This window comes from Ornithodoros turicata, unplaced genomic scaffold (assembly GCF_037126465.1).
Source record: "Ornithodoros turicata isolate Travis unplaced genomic scaffold, ASM3712646v1 ctg00001047.1, whole genome shotgun sequence".
Lineage (NCBI taxonomy): Eukaryota > Metazoa > Arthropoda > Arachnida > Ixodida > Argasidae > Ornithodoros > Ornithodoros turicata.
Window position 1 is genome coordinate 194,250 of NW_026999446.1, and position 22,843 is coordinate 217,092.

Consider the following 22,843-nt stretch of genomic DNA (forward strand, 5'->3'; position numbering starts at 1 on the left):
GGTGTAAGGTAATCTGTAGCAGCTATTTTGAGTTTGCCCTTAACTGGCTGATAATTTTTTTAACCTGTTCGTTCGTCGTCTGGCTGCTAAGAGAAAGAGAGAGAGAAACTGGAAGGCCTCGGCGAAACCGAAACGCGAGGAGTAGAAAACAGAGCCCTATGGGCTTCTTGCACGACGTTTGGGGGTACTCAAAACCGTATTCTGATGCGCCTCCGGAAGTTTTTCCGTAAATGGGCATCTATCACCTACACTGCGGCTCTGAAAAATCGCGCCGCAAGGATTTCCACAAGAGAGATGACGTTCCCGGTACGACAGTAAGGCAGGGAACATACCGGACACCACCGACTAGTAGGGGCGCTCTACACAAGAGGAGGACAGATGGCGCTGGGTCGCCAGACGATGCTTTAGTGCAACAGGCCCATACTATGGCGGTTCCCCGGGAGAAGGATACCGTGACGTCACCCAGCAATGCCGTCTGCTACGAAGCCTGCATTCTCCCTTCCCGGATGATGTCAGCACTGTTTTGCTTTCAGTGCCATCTAGGTTCACAGTGGCGAAGCGCTCGCTCCGTAATAAATTCGTTGGAATAAAATCTGCGCAGTTTCGGAACGAGATATTTCGTACCCATGTTCATGACATCTCAAAGTTTAGGGATATGCCACAACCTTTGTGGAGATTTTGTTGCGGAGTCCCACTAGAAAGGGACCTCCACGACCTTAGAAGAACGAAAAGGACACTCAATATAGGCGCCACAGGATGACCAACGGAACAAGGAATGGAATTTCTTATTGCCTCATAATGGAGACGAGGCTTTATGACGTCACTTCAATAGACGACCTTGTGTTTACAAACATATGACGGTATGAGAAGACAGGTTCGAGGTTACATATTCAGGTGGTGGTCAACAAGCGGGAAAAACGCGTCGGTTAATAGGCTGATAAACCTGATAGCGCCCACCAACCCAACATGCTTTGCGCGGAGGGGCTACGTAATCAATGACGTCAGGGGCTCAGGTCGTCTATATTCGTAGTATCGAAGGATCGTGGCTTTATCTAGGACTGGGGATTAATCGATAGTGATTGAACTAAACCATTCCTTACTAGAGCAAAGGTTGTTGCAGATCTCGAAGGTCTCAAAGATGTTTTGATTTCCACGACAGCCTCCGTAGATGAATATCTGCAATTCGAGTGCTCATTTCGTGGCAACATACGAGTGCCAGGAATTTGCCAGCTAGCGCGCTCTGGCCCGGCATCGAAGAGACCGGGCAGCGGATTTCCCAACTACATCCGGTGTCTCCACTTTCGCATCGCGAGGGTGACGAGGGCCCTCATTGGCTCGCACGCACGTCCAAGTTGACGTGGGTTAGGAGACGACGGAACCGGAAGACGAGCGACCGCGACGCCCCTAGCGTGATTCCATGCTTCTAAAACGGCTAGATTCCTGACACTCATGTTCGTGTGGCAACGGTCACGTGACTCAGCGGGGGCGCCGACCTAGCGATTTCCTAGTGCTAGGTCGTGTTGCCATGAAATGACAGCCCGAATTCGCCATTAGTCTACCGTTCATAAATTCGATACATAACATAAGGTACGTGTTTCAAAACTGGGGATTATATGAGAGGACAAAAAAAAAAACAAAAAAAAAACGCGACCTCACTGTCTGTGCATCGTTGAAAAAGAGGTGTAACTGAAGTACTTTTAAGTAACAATTTTTAATAATTTAGGTAAAACTTTCGTTTAACACTATAATTTAGGTAAAGAGGCATTTTTGATGTACAAAGAACCCATAACTGTGGAGGACATTCCATATATTGACCGTTGTGAAATTGTGAATACTAAAGTTAATAGAACTTCCGAAGGATTAGTCGAGGTATTTGATAGCATTAATTAGGGTGTTCGTCGTTAGATTTCGTAAAAGGAAATAGTTTTCGAAAAGACATTTGTAACATCACCAAAAGAAAGTGGAGGAAACAGTGCTAACAACGCCGGTGAAGGAGTTACTAGTTACTACTAGCAACGATGCTGATCTAGGTGTGATTACAAATGGAATATAGCTGATTGCAACTCACCCCTGCAGGTTTGTTTGCACTGCTCAATTGTCTCGAAGTTGTTTTCGTTTCCTTGGCAACCACCGTAAATAAATTGTTTGCAGATCCCTTCCGCGGAGTCGAAATAGTACCTTGGGAAGTAGCCCTTGCAAGGTCCTTTGTCTTTCGGCACGCTGCAGGTAGGGGGCTTCTCTGTTGTAAATAGAGATAAGACACGTGCTCAAAGATACCATTAAATTTTGGTATGTACTCGCAGTTACAATATAGTGCAATTTTGATAGAGAGTATTCGTAGAGTATCGGTGTTCCGCATATCGAGATGTTGGCACAAATACTTTATTTTAACCTTATGTTAACCTTATGACACAAATATTGGTCGGCCTTATACTGCATGGAAACTGCCCAGTATTAGGAATCAACAACCACAGTATATTTAATAGTAAGGAGGAATTTGTTTCAATACCAGTCGTTATTAATTACTCCGTAAACGTACTCCGCAAAATTCCACAAGCCGGTTCCAGAATATCAATCACGCAGCTGTAGATATCCTCCGCTCATCACATATTTTGTTCACGATTGCAGTTCAACGCGTAATTTCGGTTCAATATTTCCTATTAACCGAGTCGACGTATACGAATAAACATGCTATGTTGAGATAGGTAATAATACAGAGTTGGCTGTTTCGGAGAAACTCTTACCCGAATCAGACTCCAACGTAAGACTGCGAGGAGACCAATCTTCTGATGGAGTCCTTGAGACTGTTGGGTAAAAAGTTGTTCAACTGCATTAAGCATGATTCGTCACGAAAAGGAACATGGAAAAGGCATAGGCAGCGGCTGATTGTCATCAGAACACGGTGATCCTTCGGGATCATCAGAATTTTAAACCTAATTAAAAAGAACGCTATCATATGCCTATAACATATACGGCACAGACACAACGTTTGCGATCTCATACATCAGACAAAGAATCGGTCACAACAAGTAGACACATGAGATGACAGACGCCTTGGAGGAGGTGTACATATTGCAGTCTGTTCTGAAAGTAGAATGAGAAGCCATCTCATCAGAACATCCTGTTGTGTTATGTCGTCTAGCTTCCTCAACAGTATGTGGTGAAATATCGTTTCAAACGCCCTTTTGAAATCCTTGAAGATAACGTCGAGTTGTAGAGCTTAAAGAGGACAGAAAGCGCTTCAATAACGACATTTTTTTTTTTTTCAAACCAAGCGGTTAACCGGACTGCTAAAACGCACCATGCGAAATGATTCACTCGACAGATGCATACATATTGCGGAATTCGGTTCTACAAATCGCGACCGCGCGCAACGGTGGAAATGCCCGCAACTACCCGCCAGAGTTGCTTTGACGTCATTGCGGGGCAGCCCGCTAACTGGTTTGCTTGTTTGGAGGAGTGTCGTCTGCTACACAGAGAGAAAAGTGGGAGTAGAAACGAAAGAGAAACAGAAAAGTAGGAGAAGCGCAGGCTCCGATTGGAGCGCAACCACGATAACATCGCAATCCTCCTCCTCCACGTTTCGGCCTGCAAAGCGAGTCGAACAGGAACGCGCGCGTCGAATTTCGGGGGTGTTTTATTCAAAGAAAAATACTGCGTACAGATGTTTTTTTTTGTGTGTTTGTGTAAGTTGTCACGACAAGCTACGTCCGTTGGTAATTTGCCAGAAACAGAAATTCTTTTGGATGACTTTCTGGGCTCCTTTAGCAACAATAACAACAACTTTATGGAGATATGACGAATGTGTGTATTGTTGACTCTATGAGATGATGAATGGGAGTTTCATCACCGGGGGCGATACTCTATCCTACTGCTGGTGGTGACGAGGGGAATGAAATAATGAGACCCTTTGCAATAACGTTCCAAGTCTGATGGTGTTCAGAAATGTCAAAAGAGCTTTGAGGACACAGCGTTGTTGGGCTGGATCTGGCCAGGGACCAAGAAGTTTTGAGAGAAAGTGGTCTAGAGTCCAGCTGATTAAGAGACCGAGAGAGTGTGTTTCGCGCTTAATATTTCAGCAAATATATGAATTGTTTCCACCGATGTTTCAATAAAACGCGCTACGACTGGAAGGTCTGGTGAAACCGAAACACACCTAAACCGAAATGCGAAGAGCAGAAAACAGAGCCCCATGGGCCTCTTTCACGAGGTATGAGGGCACTCCGAACCGTATTCTGAAGTGCCTCCGCAGGATTTTTCCGTACATAGGCATGTATCACCTACACTGCGGCTCTGAAAAATCGTGCCGCAAGGATTTCCACAAAAGGGATGACGTTCCCCGTACGGCGGTAAGGCAGGGAACATACCGGACACGACCGACTAGTAAGGGCGCTCTACACTAGAGAACGACAGTTGGCGCTGCGGTCGCCAGACGATACTTTAGTGCAACAGGCCCATACTATGGCGGTTCCCCCGGAAGAGGACACCGTGACGTCACCCAGCATCTCCGTCTGCTACGAAGCCTGCATTCTCCCTTCCCGGATGATGTCAGCACTGTTTTGCTTTCAGAGCCATCCCGGTTCACAGTGGCGAAGCGCTCGCTCCGTAATAAATTCGTTGGAATAAAATCTGCGCAGTTTCGGAACGATATATTTCGTACCCATGTTCATGACATCCCAAAATTTAGGGATATGCCACAACCTTTGTGGAGATTTTGTTGAGGAGTCCCATTTAAAAGAGATATCCACGACGTTAGAAGAACGAAAAGGACACTCAATATAGGCGCCGCACGAAGACGAACGGAACCAAGGATAGGATTTCTTATTGCCTAATAATAGAGACGAGACTTTATCACGTCCCTTCAATAGACGACCTTGTGTTTACAAACATGTGACGGCATGAGAAGACAGGTTCGAGGTTATATTTTGGAGTGGTGGACTGGACAAGAAGCGGGAAAAACGCGTCGGTTGATAGGCTGATAAAGCTGATAGTGCCCACCAACATGCTTTGCGCGGCGGCGCCACGTAATCAGTGACGTCACGGGCTCAAGTCGTCTATACTGGTGGTACCGTAGGACGATGGCTTTATATAGGTATGGGGATTAATCCATAGTGATTGAACTAAACCATTTCTTATTAGTGCAAAGGTCGTTGCAAATCTCGAACGTCTCAAAGATGTTTTGATTTCCGTGACAGCCTCCGTAGATGAATTATCTCATATGAGAATGAGTTATCTCAATTATCCGTAGTATGAGGGCCATCATTGGCCCACACACACACCAAGTTCACGTGGGTTAGGAGACGACGAAACCGGAAGACGAGCGACCGCGATGCCCCTAGCGTGATTCCATGCTTCTAAAACGGCTAGATTCCTGACACTCATGTTCGTCTCGCAACGGTCACGTGACTCAGCGGAGGTGCCGACCTAGCAATTTCCTAGTGCTAGGTCGTGTTGCCATGAAATGACAGCCCGAATTCGCCATTAGTCTACCATTCATAAATTCCATACGTAACGTAAGCAACTTGTTTCAAAACTGGAGATTATATGAGAGGACAAAAAAAAAGAAAAAAAAAAAGAAAAGCAACCTCACTGTCTATGCATCGTTGAAAAAGAGGTGCAACTGAAGTACTTTTAAGTAAGTATTTTTGTTAATTTAGGTAAAACTTTCGTTTAACTCTTTATAATTGAGGTAAAGGGGCATTTTTGAGGTACAAAGTACCCTTAACTGTGGAGGACATTCCATAATTCCATATATTGACCGTCGTGAAATAGTGAATACTAATGGTTATAGCACTTACAAAGATTGATTGATTGATTATTGGGATTTCTTTTTTTTTTTTTTTTTTTTTTGCCCAGCGACAACGAAGGTATTACTCGAGGTACTAGAGCATTAATTAAGGAGTTAGTCGTTAGATTTCGTAAAATGAAATAATTTCCGGGAAGACATTTGTAACATCACCAGGAAAGAGTGCTGATAACGCCGGTGAAGAAATTACTAGTTACTACTAGCAACGATGCTGATCTAGGTGTGATTACAAATGGAACATAGCTGATTCAAACTCACCGCTGCAGGTTTGGTTGCACTGCTCAAATGTCACGAAGTTGTTTTCGTTTGCTTGGCAACCACCGTAAACAAATTGTTTGCAGATTCCTTCCGCGGAGTCGAAATAGTACCTTGGGAAGTAGCCGTTGCAAGGTCCTTCTTCTTTCGGCAGGTTGCAGATAGAGGGCTTCTCTGTTGTAGAGATAAGAGAGATAAGACACGTGCTCAAAGAATAACATTAAACATTTCGTACGTACTCGCTGATACAATATAGTGCAATTTTCATAGAGAGTATTCGTAGAGAGTATCGGTGTTCCGCATATCGGGATGTTGGCACAAATACTTTATTTTAACCTGATGTTAACCTTATGGCACAAATATTGGTCGGCCTTATACTGCATGAAAGCTGCCCAGTATTAGGAAACAACAACCACAATATATTTAATAGTAAGGAGGAATTTGTTTCAACACCAGCCGTTATTAATTACTCCGTAAACGTACTCCGCCAATTTCCACACTTCAGTTCCAGAATAATCAATGACGCAGTTGTAGATATCTTCCGCTCATCACACATGTTGTTCACGCTTGCAGTACAACCAGTCGACGTTTACCAATAAACAGGCTATGTTGAGATAGGTAATAATATAGAGTTGGCTGTTTTGGAGAAACTCTTACCCAAATCAGACTCCAACGTAAGACTGCGAGGAGACCATTCTTCCGATGGAGTTCTTGAGACTGGTGGGTAAAAAGTTGTTCAACTGCATTAAGCATGATTCGTCACGAAAAGGAACAAAGAAAAGGCATCGGCAGCGGTTGATTGTCATCAGAACACGGTGATCCTTCGGGATCATCAGAATTTTAAACCTAATTAAAAAGAACGCTATCATATGCGTATAACATATACGGCACAGACACAACGTTTGCGATCTCATACATGTACTCCAGACAAAGAATCGGTCACAACAAGTAGACACATGAGATGACAGACGCCTTGGAGGAGGTGTACATATTGCAGTCTGTTCTGAAGGTAGAACGAGAAGTCATCTCACCAGAATATCCTGTTGTGTTATGTCGTTTAGTTTCCTAAACAGTATCGGGTGACGTAACCTATCAAACGCCGTTTTGAAATCCTCGAAGATAACGTCGATTTTTGGCGCTTAAAGAGGATAGAAAACTGCTAAAACGCTCCATGCGAAATGATTCACGCGACAGATGCACACATCGCGGAATTCGATTTTAAAAATCCCGAACGCGCGCAACCGTGGCAATGTCCGCAACTACCCGCCAGGGTCGCTTTGACCTCGTTACGGGTCAGCCCGCTAACTGGTTTCTTTGTTTGGAGAAGTGTCGTCTTCTACACAGAGAGAAGTGGGAGTAGAAACGAAAAAAAAAAAAGGGAAAAGCTCCAGCCCCGATTGCAGCGCTGTCCGGGGAGGGATAACGGACATATTTTTGTTACCGTTTCCATTTTTGTTACTGTTGCATTTTGGTTTCCGTTATCCCTTTCTCATACCAGCTTTTAATTTCGTCTCCGTTACGTTTCCGTTACCGTTTCTGGTAATGGAACGGGTGTTACAGAGCTGCAGGAGGACAGCCCGTCCGGCTCTGTCAGCACCCTGTTTTGCCCAAGTGCTGCTTCGGTGCTACGCGTACACACTAGACAAGTAATTTTAATCCGTTGGGATGGGCACATTTTGCAAGATGAACATCCCAGGTGAAAAACGTCTGCAATCCCAAATGGTTGATGAAAGGATTTCCACTTGAAACCGCTTACGTCCAAAGTGGTTCAGAGTGATTTCCAGTGGAAATCCTCTCATAAACCACTTTGGATTACAAACATTTTTCTCCTGGGATGTCTTCAGTAATTCTGAGTTGAGCAACCCAAGATTGGCGTAACCTTCCTCCAATGTTGCATTCATAGGCGGACGTTCTCAGTAGCAAACAATACTACCATAGCCACGGTGAAATTAAGAAAGCAAAAAGAAAAAAGAAATCATACGCTGTCATCCTCGTGGTATGGTGGAGTAGAGTGCGTTGAGTCTATGTTGTGTAAGTCTCATTTCTTGATGCCACGTATTTAGGTAACGTCACGAGTAGGTAAGCGAGTGGTGCGCCCTCGATATCCAATATAGCACTTTGTTTCCGTGCTGTCGTGTAATATTTAGAGCATTACAGGGAACAAAGTTATAAAAATAAAAAAGAGTAACATGAAAAGTCACTGAAATGTCATGGCACAACAGTAATAGCCATTACCCGAATTCAATACCCGACGATAATTTTCGTTCCCGTTTCTGTTTCCGGTAATGCAGGAGAGTGGTACGCGTTTCCGTTATCGTTACTATCTCCAAGTTCGGTAATATACCGTTTCTGTTTCCGTTACCATTACCCTTCCCTGGCGCTGTCTCTCTTGTAACCACGATGACATCACAATCCTCCTCCTCCTCCTTCTCCTCCTCATCCTCCACGTCTCGGCATGCAGAGCGAGTTAAACGGGAACACGAGCGTCGACGCTCGGGGGTGTTTTATTCAAAGAAAAATACTGCGTACAGAGAATTTTTGTGTGTGTAAGTTGTCACGCCAAGTTACGTCCGTTCGTAATTCGCCAGAAAGAGAAATTATTTTGGGTGGCTTTCTGTGCTCCTTTAACAACAACAACAAAAACAACTTTATGGAGAGATGATGAATGGGAGTTTCATCACCGGGAGGGAGGGGATACTCTACCTTATTGCTGGTGGGGATGAGGGGAATGAAATAATGAGCCTCTTCACAAGAAGGGCTGAAGTCATATGGTGTCCAAGAAGGTCAAAAGAGCTTTGAGGACGCGGCGTTGTTGGGCTGGATCTGACCAGGGACTAAGTAGTTTTGAGAGAGAGGTGGCGCGAGTCCACCTGATCGAGAGATCGAGAGTGTATGGTTTGCGCTTAATATTTCAGCAATTATATGAATTGTTTCGACCGATGTTTCAACAAAACGCGCTACGACTGGAAGGTCTCGGCGAAACAAAAACTCGAAGAGCAGGAAACAGAGCCCCATGGCTCTCTTTGACGACGTTTGGGGACACTCCGAGCCGTATTCTGAAGCGGCTCTGGAGGTTTTCCCGTACATAAGCATCTATCACCTACCCTGCGGCTCTGAAAAATCGTGCCGCAAGGATTTCCACAACAGAGATGACGTTCCCGGTACGACAGTAAGGCAGGGAACATACCGGACACCACCGACTAGTAGGGGCGCTCTACACAAGAGGAGGACAGATGGCGCTGCGGTCGTCAGACGATGCTTTAGTGCAACAGACCCATACTAGGGCGGTTCCCCCGGAGGAGGACCCCGTGACGTCACCCAGCATTTCCGTCTGCTACGAAGCCTGCATTCTCCCTTCCCGGATGATGTCAGCACTGTTTTGCTTTCAGTGCCATCCCGGTTCACAGTGGCGAAGCGCTCGTTTCGTAATAAATTCGTTGGAATAAAATCTGCGCAGTTTCGGAACGAGATATTTCGTACCCATGTTCATGACATCCCAAAGTTTAGGGATATGCCACAACCTTTGTGGAGATTTTGTTGCGGAGTCCCATTTAAAAGAGATCTCCACGACGTTAGCAGAACGAGAAGGACACTCAATATAGGCGCCGCACGAAGACGAACGGAACCAAGGATAGGATTTCGTATTGCCTAATAATAGAGAGGAGACTTTATCAAGTCCCTTCAATAGACGACCTTGTGTTTACAAACATGTGACGGCATGAGAAGACAGGTTCGAGGTTATATTTTGGAGTGGTGGACAAGAAGCGGGAAAAACGCGTCGGTTGATAGGCTGATAAAGCTGATAGTGCCCACCAACATTCTTTGCGCGGCGGCGCCACGTAATCAGTGACGTCACGGGATCAAGTCGTCTATACTGATGGTACCGTAGGACGATTGCTTTATCTAGGTATGGGTGTTAATCCATAGTGATTGAACTAAACCATTTCTTATTAGTGCAAAGGTCGTTGCAGATCTGTAACGTCTCAAAGTTGTTTTGACTTCCATGACAGCCTCCGTAAATGAATTCTCCGCGATTCGAGCGGTCATTTCGTGGCAACTATTTTTGCAAGGTCCCGCCTGTTGTTACCAGGTTTGCCGAATCTCGCATGTTCGCGTCGGAGCCTTACGAGTGCCAGGAATTTGCCAGCTTGCGCGCTCTGGCCCGGCCTCGAAGAGACCGGGCAGCAGATTTCCAAACTACATCCGGTGTCTCCACTTTCGCATCGCGAGGGTGGCGAGGGTCCTCATTGGCCCGCAGGCACGTCCAAGTTCACGTGGGTTAGCAGACGACGGAACCGGAAGACACAGCGACCGCGATGCCCCTAGCGTGATTCCATGCTTCTAAAATGGCTAGATTCCCGACACTCATGTTCTTGTGGCAACGGTCACGTGTCTCAGCGGGGGCGCCGACCTAGCAATTTCCTAGTGCTAGGTCGTGTTGCCATGAAATGACAGCCCATATTCGCCATTAGTCTACCATTCATAAATTCTATACATAACATAAGGAACTTGTTTCAAAACTGGGGATTATATGAGGACAAAGAAAAAAAAAAGACCTCACTGTCTATGCATCGTTGAAAAAGAGGTGCAACTGAAGTACTTTGAAGTAACTATTTTTAATAATCTAGGTAAAACTTTCGTTCAACTCTTCATAATTGAGGTAAAGGTACAAAGAACCCATAACTGTGGAGTACATTCCATATTGACCGTCGTGAAATAGTGAATACTAAAGGTATTAGAACTTACGAAGATTGATTGATTATTGGGATTTTTTTGGCGCAGCGACAACGAAGGTCATACCTTACGAAGAATTAGTCGAGGTATTCGATAGTATTAATTAAGGAGTTAGTCGTTAGATTTCGTAAAATGAAATAGTTTCCGAAAAGACATTTGTAACATCACCAAAAGAAGGTAGAGGAGACAGTGCTGACAACGCCGGTGAAGGAATTGCTAGTTACTACTAGCAACGATGCTGATCTAGGTGTGATTACAAATGGAACATAGCAGATTGAAACTCACCGCTGCAGGTTTGGTTGCACTGCTCAAATGTCACGAAGTTGTTTTCGTTTCCTTGGCAACCACCGTAAACAAACTGTTTGCAGATTCCTTCCGCGGAGTCGAAATAGTACCTTGGGAAGTAGCCCTTGCAAGGTCCTTCTTCTTTCGGCAGGTTGCAGATAGAGGGCTTCTCTGTTGTAGAGATAAGAGAGATAAGACACGTGCTCAAAGAATACAATTAAAGTTTTTTTATGTACTCGCAGTTACAATATAGTGCACTTTTAATAGAGTGTATTCGTAGAGCGTATCGGTGTTACGCATATCGAGAGGTTGGCACAAATACTCTATTTTAACCTGATGTTAACCTTATGGCACAAATATTGGTCGGCCTTATACTGCTTGAAAGCTGCTCAGTATTAGGAATCAACAGCCAGAGTATATTTAATAGTAAGGAGGAATTTGTTTCAATACCAGCCGTTATTAATTACTCCGTAAACGTAATCCGCAAAATTCCACAAGCCGGTTCCAGAATATCAATCACGCAGTTGTAGACATGTTCCGCTCATCACACATGTTGTTCACGATTGCAGTTCAAGGCGTAATTTCGGTTCAATATTTCCGATTAACCGAGTCGACGTTTACGAATAAACATGCTATGTTGAGATCGGTAATAATACAGAGTTGGCTGTTTCGGAGAAACTCTTACCCGAATCAGACTCCAACGTAAGACTGCGAGGAGACCATTCTTCTGATGGAGTTCTTGAGACTGGTGGGTAAAAAGTTGTTCAACTGCATTAAGCACGATTCGTCACGAAAAGGAACATGGAAAAGGTATTGGCAGCTACTGATTGCCTGAACACGGTGATCCTCCAGGATCATCGAAATTTTAAACATCATTAAAAAGAGTTGAGACAGAGAATCGGTCACAACAAGGAGACACCTGAGATAACAGATGCCTTGGAGGAGGTGTACACATCGCAATCTGTTCTCAAGGTAGAATGAGAAGACATCTCATCAGAATATCCTGTTGTGTTACGTCGTCTAGTTTCCTCAACCGTATCGGGTGACGTAACCTATCAAACACCCTTTTGACATCCTCGAAGATAACGTCGACTTTTGGCGCTTAAAGAGGATAGAAAACTGCTAAAACGTTCCATGCGAAATGATTCACTCGACAGATGCACGCATATCGCGTAATTCGATTTTGAAAATCGCAAACGCGCGCAATGGTGGCAATACCCGCAACTACCCGCCACGGTCGCTTTGACGTCATTGCGGGGAAGCCCGCTAACTGGTTTCCTTGTTTGGAGAAGTGTCGTCTGCTACACAAAGAGAAAAGCGGGAGAAGGAAAGAAAAAAAAAAGTGGGAAAAGCGCAGACCCCGACTGGGAGCGCAGTCTCTCTCTAGTAACCACGATGACGTCACAATCCTCCTCCTCCTCCTCCTCGTTACGACCTGCAGAGCGAGTCGAGCGGGAACGGGGATGTTCGGGGGTGTTTGTTTATTTATTCGACATACTGCCAGCCCCCTGTTGGGGGCCAAGGCAGGAGAGGGCTACAGTATAGGTGTGTACTCAAACAAACGAAGACAATGAATAACGCATTGATGTCACGACCCGTCCCCCAGTTTAACAAAGCATTCAACATTTTTAGCATTGACAGCATCTGCGGACAAGCGATTCCATTCGATCAACGGGAAATAACTAAATTCGTAACAGTCGTTAGGTGGCAAAAAATGTCTGAATTGTAAATTGTGCTCTTTCCTGGTGCGGAAGTCAGATAAAGGTGTAAGGTAATCTGTAGCAGCTATTTTGAGTTTGCCCTTAACGGGCTGACAATTTTTTTAACCTGTTCGTTCGTCGTCTGGCTGTTAAGAGAAAGAGAGAGAGAGAAACTGGAAGGCCTCGGCGAAACCGAAACGCGAGGAGTAGAAAAAAGAGCCCTATGGGCTTCTTGCACGACGTTTGGGGGTACTCTAAACCGTATTCTGATGCGCCTCCGGAGGTTTTTCCGTAAATGGGCATCTATCACCTACACTGCGGCTCTGAAAAATCGCGCCGCAAGGATTTCCACAAGAGAGATGACGTTCCCGGTACGACAGTAAGGCAGGGAACATACCGGACACCACCGACTAGTAGGGCCGCTCTACACTAGAGGAGGACAGATGGCGCTGCGGTCGTCAGACGATGTTTTAGTGCAACAGGCCCATACTATGGCGGTTCCCCCGGAGGAGGACACCGTGACGTCACCCAGCATTTCCGTCTGCTACGAAGCCTGCATTCTCCCTTCCCGGATGATGTCAGCACTGTTTTGCTTTCAGTGCCATCCCGGTTCACAGTGGCGAAGCGCTCGCTCCGTAATAAATTCGTTGGAATAAAATCAACGCAGTTTCGGAACGAGATATTTCGTACCCATGTTCATGACGTCGCAAAGTTTAGGGATATGCCACAACCTTTGTGGAGATCTTGTTGCGGAGTCCCACTAGAAAGGGACCTCCACGACCTTAGAAGAACGAAAAGGACACTCAATATAGGCGCCACAGGATGACCAACGGAACAAGGAAATTGCCTCATAATGCAGACGAGGCTTTATGACGTCACTTCAATAGACGACCTTGTGTTTACAAACATATGACGGCATGAGAAGACAGGTTCGAGGTTACATATTCTGGTGGTGGTCAACAAGCGGGAAAAACGCGTCGGTTAATAGGCTGATAAACCTGATAGCGCCCACCAACCCAACATGCTTTGCGCGGAGGGGCTACGTAATCAATGACGTCAGGGGCTCAGGTCGTCTATATTCGTAGTATCGAAGGATCGTGGCTTTATCTAGGACTGGGGATTAATCGATAGTGATTGAACTAAACCATTCCTTACTAGAGCAAAGGTTGTTGCAGATCTCGAAGGTCTCAAAGATGTTTTGATTTCCACGACAGCCTCCGTAGATGAATATGTGCAATTCGAGTGCTCATTTCGTGGCAACATACGAGTGCCAGGAATTTGCCAGCTAGCGCGCTCTGGCCCGGCATCGAAGAGACCGGGCAGCGGATTTCCCAACTACATCCGGTGTCTCCACTTTCGCATCGCGAGGGTGACGAGGGCCCTCATTGGCTCGCACGCACGTCCAAGTTGACGTGGGTTAGGAGACGACGGAACCGGAAGACGAGCGACCGCGACGCCCCTAGCGTGATTCCATGCTTCTAAAATGGCCAGATTCCTGACACTCATGTTCGTGTGGCAACGGTCACGTGACTCAGCGGGGGCGCCGACCTAGCGATTTCCTAGTGCTAGGTCGTGTTACCATGAAATGACAGCCCGAATTCGCCATTAGTCTACCGTTCATAAATTCGATACATAACATAAGGTACGTGTTTCAAAACTGGGGATTATATGAGAGGACAAAAAAACAAAAACAAAAAAAACGCGACCTCACTGTCTGTGCATCGTTGAAAAAGAGGTGTAACTGAAGTACTTTTAAGTAACAATTTTTAATAATTTAGGTAAAAGTTTCGTTTAACACTATAATTTAGGTAAAGAGGCATTTTTGATGTACAAAGAACCCATAACTGTGGAGGACATTCCATATATTGACCGTTGTGAAATTGTGAATACTAAAGGTATTAGAACTTCCGAAGGATTAGTCGAGGTATTTGATAGCATTAATTAGGGTGTTCGTCGTTAGATTTCGTAAAAGGAAATAGTTTTCGAAAAGACATTTGTAACATCACCAAAAGAAAGTGGAGGAAACAGTGCTAACAACGCCGGTGAAGGAGTTACTAGTTACTACTAGCAACGATGCTGATCTAGGTGTGACGACAAATGGAATATAGCTGATTGCAACTCACCCCTGCAGGTTTGTTTGCACTGCTCAATTGTCTCGAAGTTGTTTTCGTTTCCTTGGCAACCACCGTAAATAAATTGTTTGCAGATCCCTTCCGCGGAGTCGAAATAGTACCTTGGGAAGTAGCCCTTGCAAGGTCCTTTGTCTTTCGGCACGTTGCAGGTAGGGGGCTTCTCTGTTGTAAATAGAGATAAGACACGTGCTCAAAGATACCATTAAATTTTTGGTATGTACTCGCAGTTACAATATAGTGCACTTTGGATAGAGAGTATCGGTGTTCAGCATATCGAGATGTTGGCAAATACTTTATTTTAACCTTATGTTAACCTTATGGCACAAATATTGGTCGGCCTTATACTGCATGGAAACTGCCCAGTATTAGGAATCACCAACCACAGTATATTTAATAGTAAGGAGGAATTTGTTTCAATACCAGCCGTTATTAATTACTCCGTAAACGTACTCCGCCAATTTCCACACGTCAGTTCCAGAATATCAATGACGCAGTTGTAGACATCTTCCGCTCATCACACATGTTGCTCACGATTGCAGTTCAACGCGTAATTTCGGATCAATATTTCCGATTAACCGAGTCGACGTTTACGAATAAACATGCTATGTTGAGATCGGTAATAATACAGAGTTGGCTGTTTCGGAGAAACTCTTACCCGAATCAGACTCCAACGTAAGACTGCGAGGAGACCATTCTTTCGATGGGGTTCCTGAGACTGGTGGGTAAAAAGTTGTTCAACTGCATTAAGCATGATTCGTCACGAAAAGGAACATGGAAAAGGCATTGGCAGCTGCTGATTGTCTGAACACGGTGATCCTTCAGGATCATCGGAATTTTAAACATAATTATCTATCATTATCCTATAAACATCATATTAAGATAACGTCGACTTTTGGCACTTAAAGAGGACAGAAAACTGCTAAAACGCTCCATGCGAAATGATTCACTCGACAGATGCATACATATCGCGGAATTCGATTCTACAAATCGCGAACGCGCGCAACGGCGGCAATGCCCGCAACTATACCCGCCAGGGTCGCTTTGACGTCATTGCGGGGCAGCCCGCTAACTGGTTTGCTTGTTTGGAGAAGTGTCGTCTGCTACACAGAGAGAAAAGTGGGAGTAGAAAAGAAAAAGAAAAAAAGTGGGAAAAGCGCCGGCCCCGATTGGAGCGCAACCACGATAACATCGCAATCCTCCTCCTCCTCCTGGGAGGTACCCGGGTTCGAATCCCGGTTCCGGCTGTGCTGTCTGGGGTTTTTCCTGGGTTTTCCTCAGACGCTTTCAGACATATGTCGACACAGTTCCCTTAAAAGTCGGCCCAGGACGCACATTCCCCCAGGGCGTCAGTCGTGACGTTGCCCACATCTGTGAGGCCGACAACGGCGAGCCCTTTCATCACCACCACCACCACCTCCTCCTCCTCCTCCTCCTCGTTTCGGCCTGCAGAGCGAGTAGAGCGGGAACGCGCGCGGCGATGTTCAGGGGTGTTTTATTCCAAGAAAAATACTGCGTACATAGGATTTGTGTGTGTGTGCTAGTTGTCACGCCAAGTTACGTCCGTTGGTAATTCGCCAGAAACAGAAATTCTTTTGGATGGCTTTCTGGGCTCCTTTAACAACAATAACAACAACATTATGGAGATATGATGAATGGAGTTTCATCGCCACGGGCGATACCCTACCCGATTGCTGGTGGTGACGAGGGGAATGAAATAATGAGACCATTCACAATAAGGACTCAAGTCATGTGGTGTCCAAGACGGTCAAAAGAGCTTAGAGGGCACAGCATTGTTGGGCTGGATCTGGCCAGGGACCAAGAAGTTTTGAGAGAAAGTGGGCTAGATTCCAGCTGATTGAGAGATCGAGAGAGTGTGGTTCGCGCTTAATATTTCAGCAAATATATGAATTGCTTCAACCGATGTTTCAACAAAACGCGCTACGATTGGAAGGCCTTGGCGAAACCGAAACACACCTAAACCGAAATGCGAAAAGCAGAAAACAGAGCCCCATGGGCCTCTTTCACGACGTATGAGGGAACTACGAACCGTATTCTGAAGTGCCTCCGGATGTTTTTCCGTACATGGGCATCTATCACCTACACTGCGGCTCTGAGAAATCGTGGCGCAGGGATTTCCACAAAAGAGATGACGTTCCCCGTACGGCGGTAAGGCAGAACACATACGGGACACGACCCACTAGTAAGGGCGCTCTACACAAGAGGAGGACAGATGGCGCTGCGGTCGCCAGACGATGCTTTAGTGCAACAGGCCCATACTATGGCGCTTCTCCCGGAGGAGGACACCGTGACGTCACCCAGCATTTCCGTCTGCTACGAAGCCTGCATTCTCCCTTGCCGGATGATGTCATCACTGTTTTGCTTTCAGTGCCATCTAAGTTCACAGTGGCGAAGCGCTCGTTCCGTAATAAATTCGTTGGAATAAAATCTACGCAGTTTCGGAACGAGATATTTCGTACACATGTTCATGACATCCCAAAGTTTAGGGATATGCCACAACCTTTGTGGAGATTTTGTTGCGGAGTCCCACTTCAAAGAGACCTCCACGACCTTAGAAGAACGAAAAGGACACTCAATATAGACGCCACAGGAAGATCAACGGAACAAAGAATGGAATTTCTTGTTGCCTAATAATGGAGACGAGGCTTTATCACGTCCCTTCAATAGACCACCTTGTGTTTACAAACATGTGACGGCATGAGAAGACAGGTTCGAGGTTATATATTGGGGTGGTGGACAACAAGCGGCAAAAACGCGTCGGTGGATAGGCCGATAAAGCTGATAGTGCCCAGCAACATGCTTTGCGCGGCGGCGCTACGTAATCAATTACGTCACGGGCTCAGGTCGTCTATATACTCGTAGTATCGAAGGATCGTGGCTTTATCTAAGTATGGGGATTAATCCATCGTGATTGAACTAAACCATTTCTTACTAGTGAATAAGGTTGCAGATCTCGAACGTCTCAAAGTTGTTTTAATTTCCATGACAGCCTCCGTAGATGATTTCTCTGCAATTCGAGCGGTCATTTCGTGGCAACTATTTTTGCCAGATCCCGCCTGTTGTCGCCAGTTTTGCCAAATCTCGCATGTTCGCGTGGCGCCTTAGGAGTGCTACGAATTGGCCAGCTAACGCGCTCTGGCCCGGCATCGAAGAGACCGGGCAGTGGATATCCCAACTACATGCGGTGTGTTCACTTTCACATCGCGAGGGTGACGATGGCCCTCATTGGCCCGCACACACGACCAAGTTGACGTGGGTTAGCAGACGACGGAACCGGAAGAGGAGCGACCGCGATGCCCCTGGCGTGATTCCATGCTTCTAAAACGGCCAGATTCCTGAGACTCAGGTTCCTGTGGCAACGGTGACGTGACTCACGCGGGGGCGCCGACCTAGCGATTTCCTAGTGCTAGGTCGTGTTGCCATGAAATGACAGCCCGAATTCGCCACTAGTCTACCGTTCATAAATTCGATACATAACATTCAAAACTGGGGATTGTATGAGACGGGAAAAAAAGCGACCTCACTGTCTATGCATCGTTGAAAAAGAGGTCCAACTGAAGTACTTTTAAGTAACTGTTTTTAATAATTTAGGTAAAACTTTCGTTTAACTCTTTATAATTGAGGTAAAGAGGCATTTTTGATGAACAAAGAACCCATAACTGTGGAGGACATTCCATATTGACCGTCGTGAAATAGTGAATACTAAAGGTATTAGAACTTACGAAGATTGAATGATTGATTATTGGGATTATTTTGGCGCAGCGACAACGAAGGTCATAAGTTACCAAGAATTAGTCGAGGTATTAGATAGTATAAATTAAGGAGTTAGTCGATAGATTTCGTAAAATGAAATAGTTTCCGAAAAGACATTTGTAACATCACCAAAAGAAAGCAGAGGAAACAGTGCAGCGGTGAAGGAATTACTAGTTACAACTAGCAACGATGTGTGACGACAAATGGAATATAGCTGATTGCAACTCACCGCTGCAGGTTTGCTTGCACTGCTCAATTGTCTCAAAGTTGTTTTCGTTTCCTTCGCAACCACCGTAAATAAATTGTTTGCAGATTCCTTCCGCGGAGTCGAAATAGTACCTTGGGATGTAGGCCAAGCAACGTCCTGTGGCTTTCGGCAGGTTGCAGATAAAGGGCTTCTCTATTGTAAATAGAGATAAGAAACGTGCTCAAAGAATACCATTACATTTTTGGTATGTACTCGCAGTTACAATATAGTGCAATTTTGATAGAGAGTATTCGTAGAGTATCGGTGTTCCGCATATCGAGATGTTGGCACAAATACTTTATTTTAACCTTATGTTAACCTTATGACACAAATATTGGTCGGCCTTATACTGCATGAAACCTGCCCAGTATTAGGAATCAACAACCACAGTATATTTAATAGTAAGGAGGAATTTGTTTCAATACCAGCCGTTATTAATTACTCCGTAAACGTACTCCGCAAAATTCCACAAGCCGGTTCCAGAATATCAAATACGCTGTTGTAGATATCTTCCGCTCATCACACATGTTGTTCACGATTGCAGTTCAAGGCGTAATTTCGGATCAATATTTCCGATTAACCGAGTCGACGTATACGAATAAACATGCTATATTGAGATCGGTAATAATACGGAGTTGGCTGTTTCGGAGAAACTCTTACCCGAATCAGACTCCAACGTAAGACTGCGAGGAGACCATTCTTCGGATGGGGTTCTTGAGACTGGTGGATAAAAAGTTGTTCAATTGCATTAAGCATGATTCGTCACGGAAAGGAACATGGAAAAGGCATTGGCAGCTGCTGATTGTCAGAACACGAAATTTTAAACATCATTAAAAAGAGTTCAGAAGATAAGGAACTTGCTTCAAAACTGGGGATTATATGAGAGGACAAAAAAAAAAAAAACACGACCTCACTCTCTATGCATCGTGAAAAAAGAAACAGATGTGCAGATTTGCATGGCTGAGGTACAAAAGACCCATAGCCGTGGAGGACATTCTCTATATATTCACCGTTTTGAAATAACGAACACACAAGGTACCAGAACTTATGAAGTCGAGGTATTAGTTCGTACTGGGGTCCTATTCTCGTCAAAGTAATCGAGCTCGATTACTCTGTGTCTCGCATATCATTGGTCGTTAGACCTTAGTGGCCACTCCTTCACGTAAAGACCAATGACAGGCAAAGACACAAAGTAATCGAGGTCGATTACGTTGACAAGAATAGGGCTCCAGGTTAAGGTATTAGTCGTTAGAATTAGTCAAATAACGTATTTGCTGTAAAGACATACGTAACATCGCCAAAACAAAGAAGAAATAGTGCTGAGAAAGCCGGTGACATAATGACTATTTACTACTAGTGGCGTTGCTGGTCTATAGATGTTACGACAAGTGCAGTATAGTTGATCCAAACTCACCGCCGCAGGTTTGGTTGCACTGCTCAATTGTGTGGAAGTTGTTGTCGTTTCCTTTGCATCCACCGTAAATAAATTCTTTGCAGATACCTTCCGCAGTGTCGAAATAGTAACTTGGAACGAAGGCCAAACAAGGTCCCTTGTCTACCGGCAGGTTGCAGATAGCGGGTTTCTCCGCTGTAAATAGAGATTACACACATGCTCAAAGAATAAAATTTAATTTGTAGTATGTACGCGCAGTTACGATATAAGAACCATACTTCTCCACGCATCAGAGCGACAAAGAAAAAAGATATATTCAGAATGTCGAGAATGCCTTATTTTCACCGGTATATTAACCTTGACGTTATGACAAGGATGTTAGTCGACCCCCTCGGCATGAAAACTGCCGAGTATTAGAAAACAGTGCCAATATAGTAGTAGAAGCATAGCAGTAGTAGAACAAGGGTGAATATAGGTCTCCCATATATTTATTCGTAAGGATTTATCAGTTATTAATTACTCCGTAAACGCACTCCGCAAGATTCCGCACGTCGATTCCAGAATATCATCCTCTGGAGTTATAGACATTGTCCGCTCACCACACACTCTGTTCATCGGTTAGGGGTCGATCGGTCAAAGTCGACGTACGAATAAACACGCAATGCTGAGATAGGAATAATATAGTGCTGGCTGTTTCGCAGAAACTCTTACCCAATTCAGACTCAGACATGAGGCTACGAGCAGACCATTCGTTCACGGGGATTCTTGAGACTTCTGCATAAAAAGTAGTTAAACTGCATTAGGCACGATTCGTCCCGAAAAGCAATATGGAAAAGGCATTGGCAACGGCTCACTGTCATCCGAAAGCGTAAATCTTCAGGATCGTCGGAATTTTAAACAGCATTCAAAAGAACCCAATCATCTGCGAATAACGTATTTCGGTACAGACACAATGTTTGCGATGCCATGTATGTGGAATAGACGAGGAATCGGTCCCAAAATGGAGCCACGGAGAACACCCGAGATGATAGATACCAGGGTTGCGGAATGGGGTCATCAATTCCATTCCGAGGAATGGAAAACTTTTTTTTTTCAATTCCTTGGAATGCAAAGGTATGGTCAGTTCCCACTCTTGGAATGGCTTTGCAACCCCATTCCATTCCTTTAATTCCACCAACAAAAGAAAAGGGACCGTACTGGCTAGCCCAGCAGTGCTAGAGATGATTGACATTACCCAGCACGGAAAAAGCACAAAGACAAGATTATTTCGCCCTTGACCGCGTGGCAACCAGAACGTTCAATTCTGATTCCATTCCGTCCGCGAAAGATGCTGAATTTCATTCCCATTCGATTCGTAGGACAGTTTCCACCATTCCATTCCAATTCCATTCTGGGCTCTGATAAATCTGGAATGATTCCAGAATCATTCCAACCCTGGAGTGGTAACTCCGCAACCTCGGAGGAGGTGTATTCTGAAGGTAGAACGAGAGCCATCTAATGAGAACTGGAATCACTAAATAGGGAGTAGAGTAGTGACACTTAGTAGCCACGCCGGCGAGCGAGCCCGCCATATTGAGTCCGGCGCGTCTGCGTCGCCTAGCAATGGGACGCCAATCTCCCCCTTCACCGGTGGAGAACAACGCTCAGTCGATCCAGCTCGTAACCCAGGAAACCGGATTTTGGGTGGAGGGGACTCAACATGGACGACGATTTCTTGGAAGGGGAACCACCTGACACAATCGGCCCAATGGCGAACACTGGACGGCGGCTCCGGTACGGAAAAGGAATACGATACTCTGTACTCTATTTACTGACTCTAATCAGAACATCGTGTTGTGTTATGACGTCTAGTTTCCTCAACAGTATGGGGTAAAATACTCTGTAAAATGCCTTTTTTGAAATCCTGGAAGATAGCGTCGACTTTTGGCGCTTAACAACGTGGTAACCTGTACCTACCCTCTGTAAAACCTCGAATCATTGAACTGCTTGGACTGTATGAACTATGTTTCAGCAAATCGCGCTACGATTGAAAGACGTCGACGAAATCTGTGTCTCACTCAGGGTATGATATAGATGCAGGGCAGGTGGTGGACAAAGCAATGCGAAAAGCCTGAGGAAAAAAAAAACAGAGGGACAGGACAAAAACATGACTCAAACCCGGAAAGGTTGAGTTTTCACGAGGCAAGTTACAAAGATATAAAAATGTGGCTCGTGAAAAAGCGAGGAGGAAAAGTAAGAGGCAAATGGATTGAAAATACCGTGTTGGACGTGCCAAAAGAAGCCGTGTTCGAGAATAAGTGATTACTTGATTGATTATGTAGTGTTTCAGACTCTTACCGCTGGTAAATAGCAGGGATATGGATATGTAATTCGGAGGACATTTAGGGCCACCAGCTTTAAGGACGGGCGCAGCCTTGCAGGTTTCCCAGTTTTAGTTGGTATTGAACCTCGCTAGAGTGATATTTCATTTGTGTTGGCGTTTGGGTATTGTTTTGAGTGTCGTGTGAATTGTTTTAAACT

At 45.1% G+C, this 22,843-nt stretch overlaps 1 protein-coding gene across 16 annotated transcripts in view; it reads right to left on the minus strand.

Moving 5' to 3' along the window:
- The window catches only part of LOC135376144 (papilin-like), a 70,348-nt gene that overhangs the window by 24,296 nt on the left and 23,209 nt on the right, over positions 1–22,843 (minus strand). For 7 of the 16 annotated variants that reach the window (XM_064608723.1, XM_064608731.1, XM_064608724.1 and 4 more), the window contains 12 exons: positions 21,035–21,097; positions 20,345–20,518; positions 19,591–19,650; positions 18,913–19,083; positions 15,568–15,627; positions 14,904–15,074; positions 11,766–11,825; positions 11,081–11,251; positions 6,719–6,778; positions 6,065–6,235; positions 2,745–2,804; positions 2,069–2,239 (listed from right to left, as the gene is read on the minus strand). In XM_064608723.1, coding sequence (XP_064464793.1) covers positions 2,069–2,239; positions 2,745–2,804; positions 6,065–6,235; positions 6,719–6,778; positions 11,081–11,251; positions 11,766–11,825; positions 14,904–15,074; positions 15,568–15,627; positions 18,913–19,083; positions 19,591–19,650; positions 20,345–20,518; positions 21,035–21,097 — 1,392 coding nt within the window. The remainder of the gene's footprint in view (positions 1–2,068; positions 2,240–2,744; positions 2,805–6,064; positions 6,236–6,718; positions 6,779–11,080; positions 11,252–11,765; positions 11,826–14,903; positions 15,075–15,567; positions 15,628–18,912; positions 19,084–19,590; positions 19,651–20,344; positions 20,519–21,034; positions 21,098–22,843) is intronic. The other 9 variants (XM_064608728.1, XM_064608732.1, XM_064608730.1 and 6 more) reach the window with 9 other exon arrangements.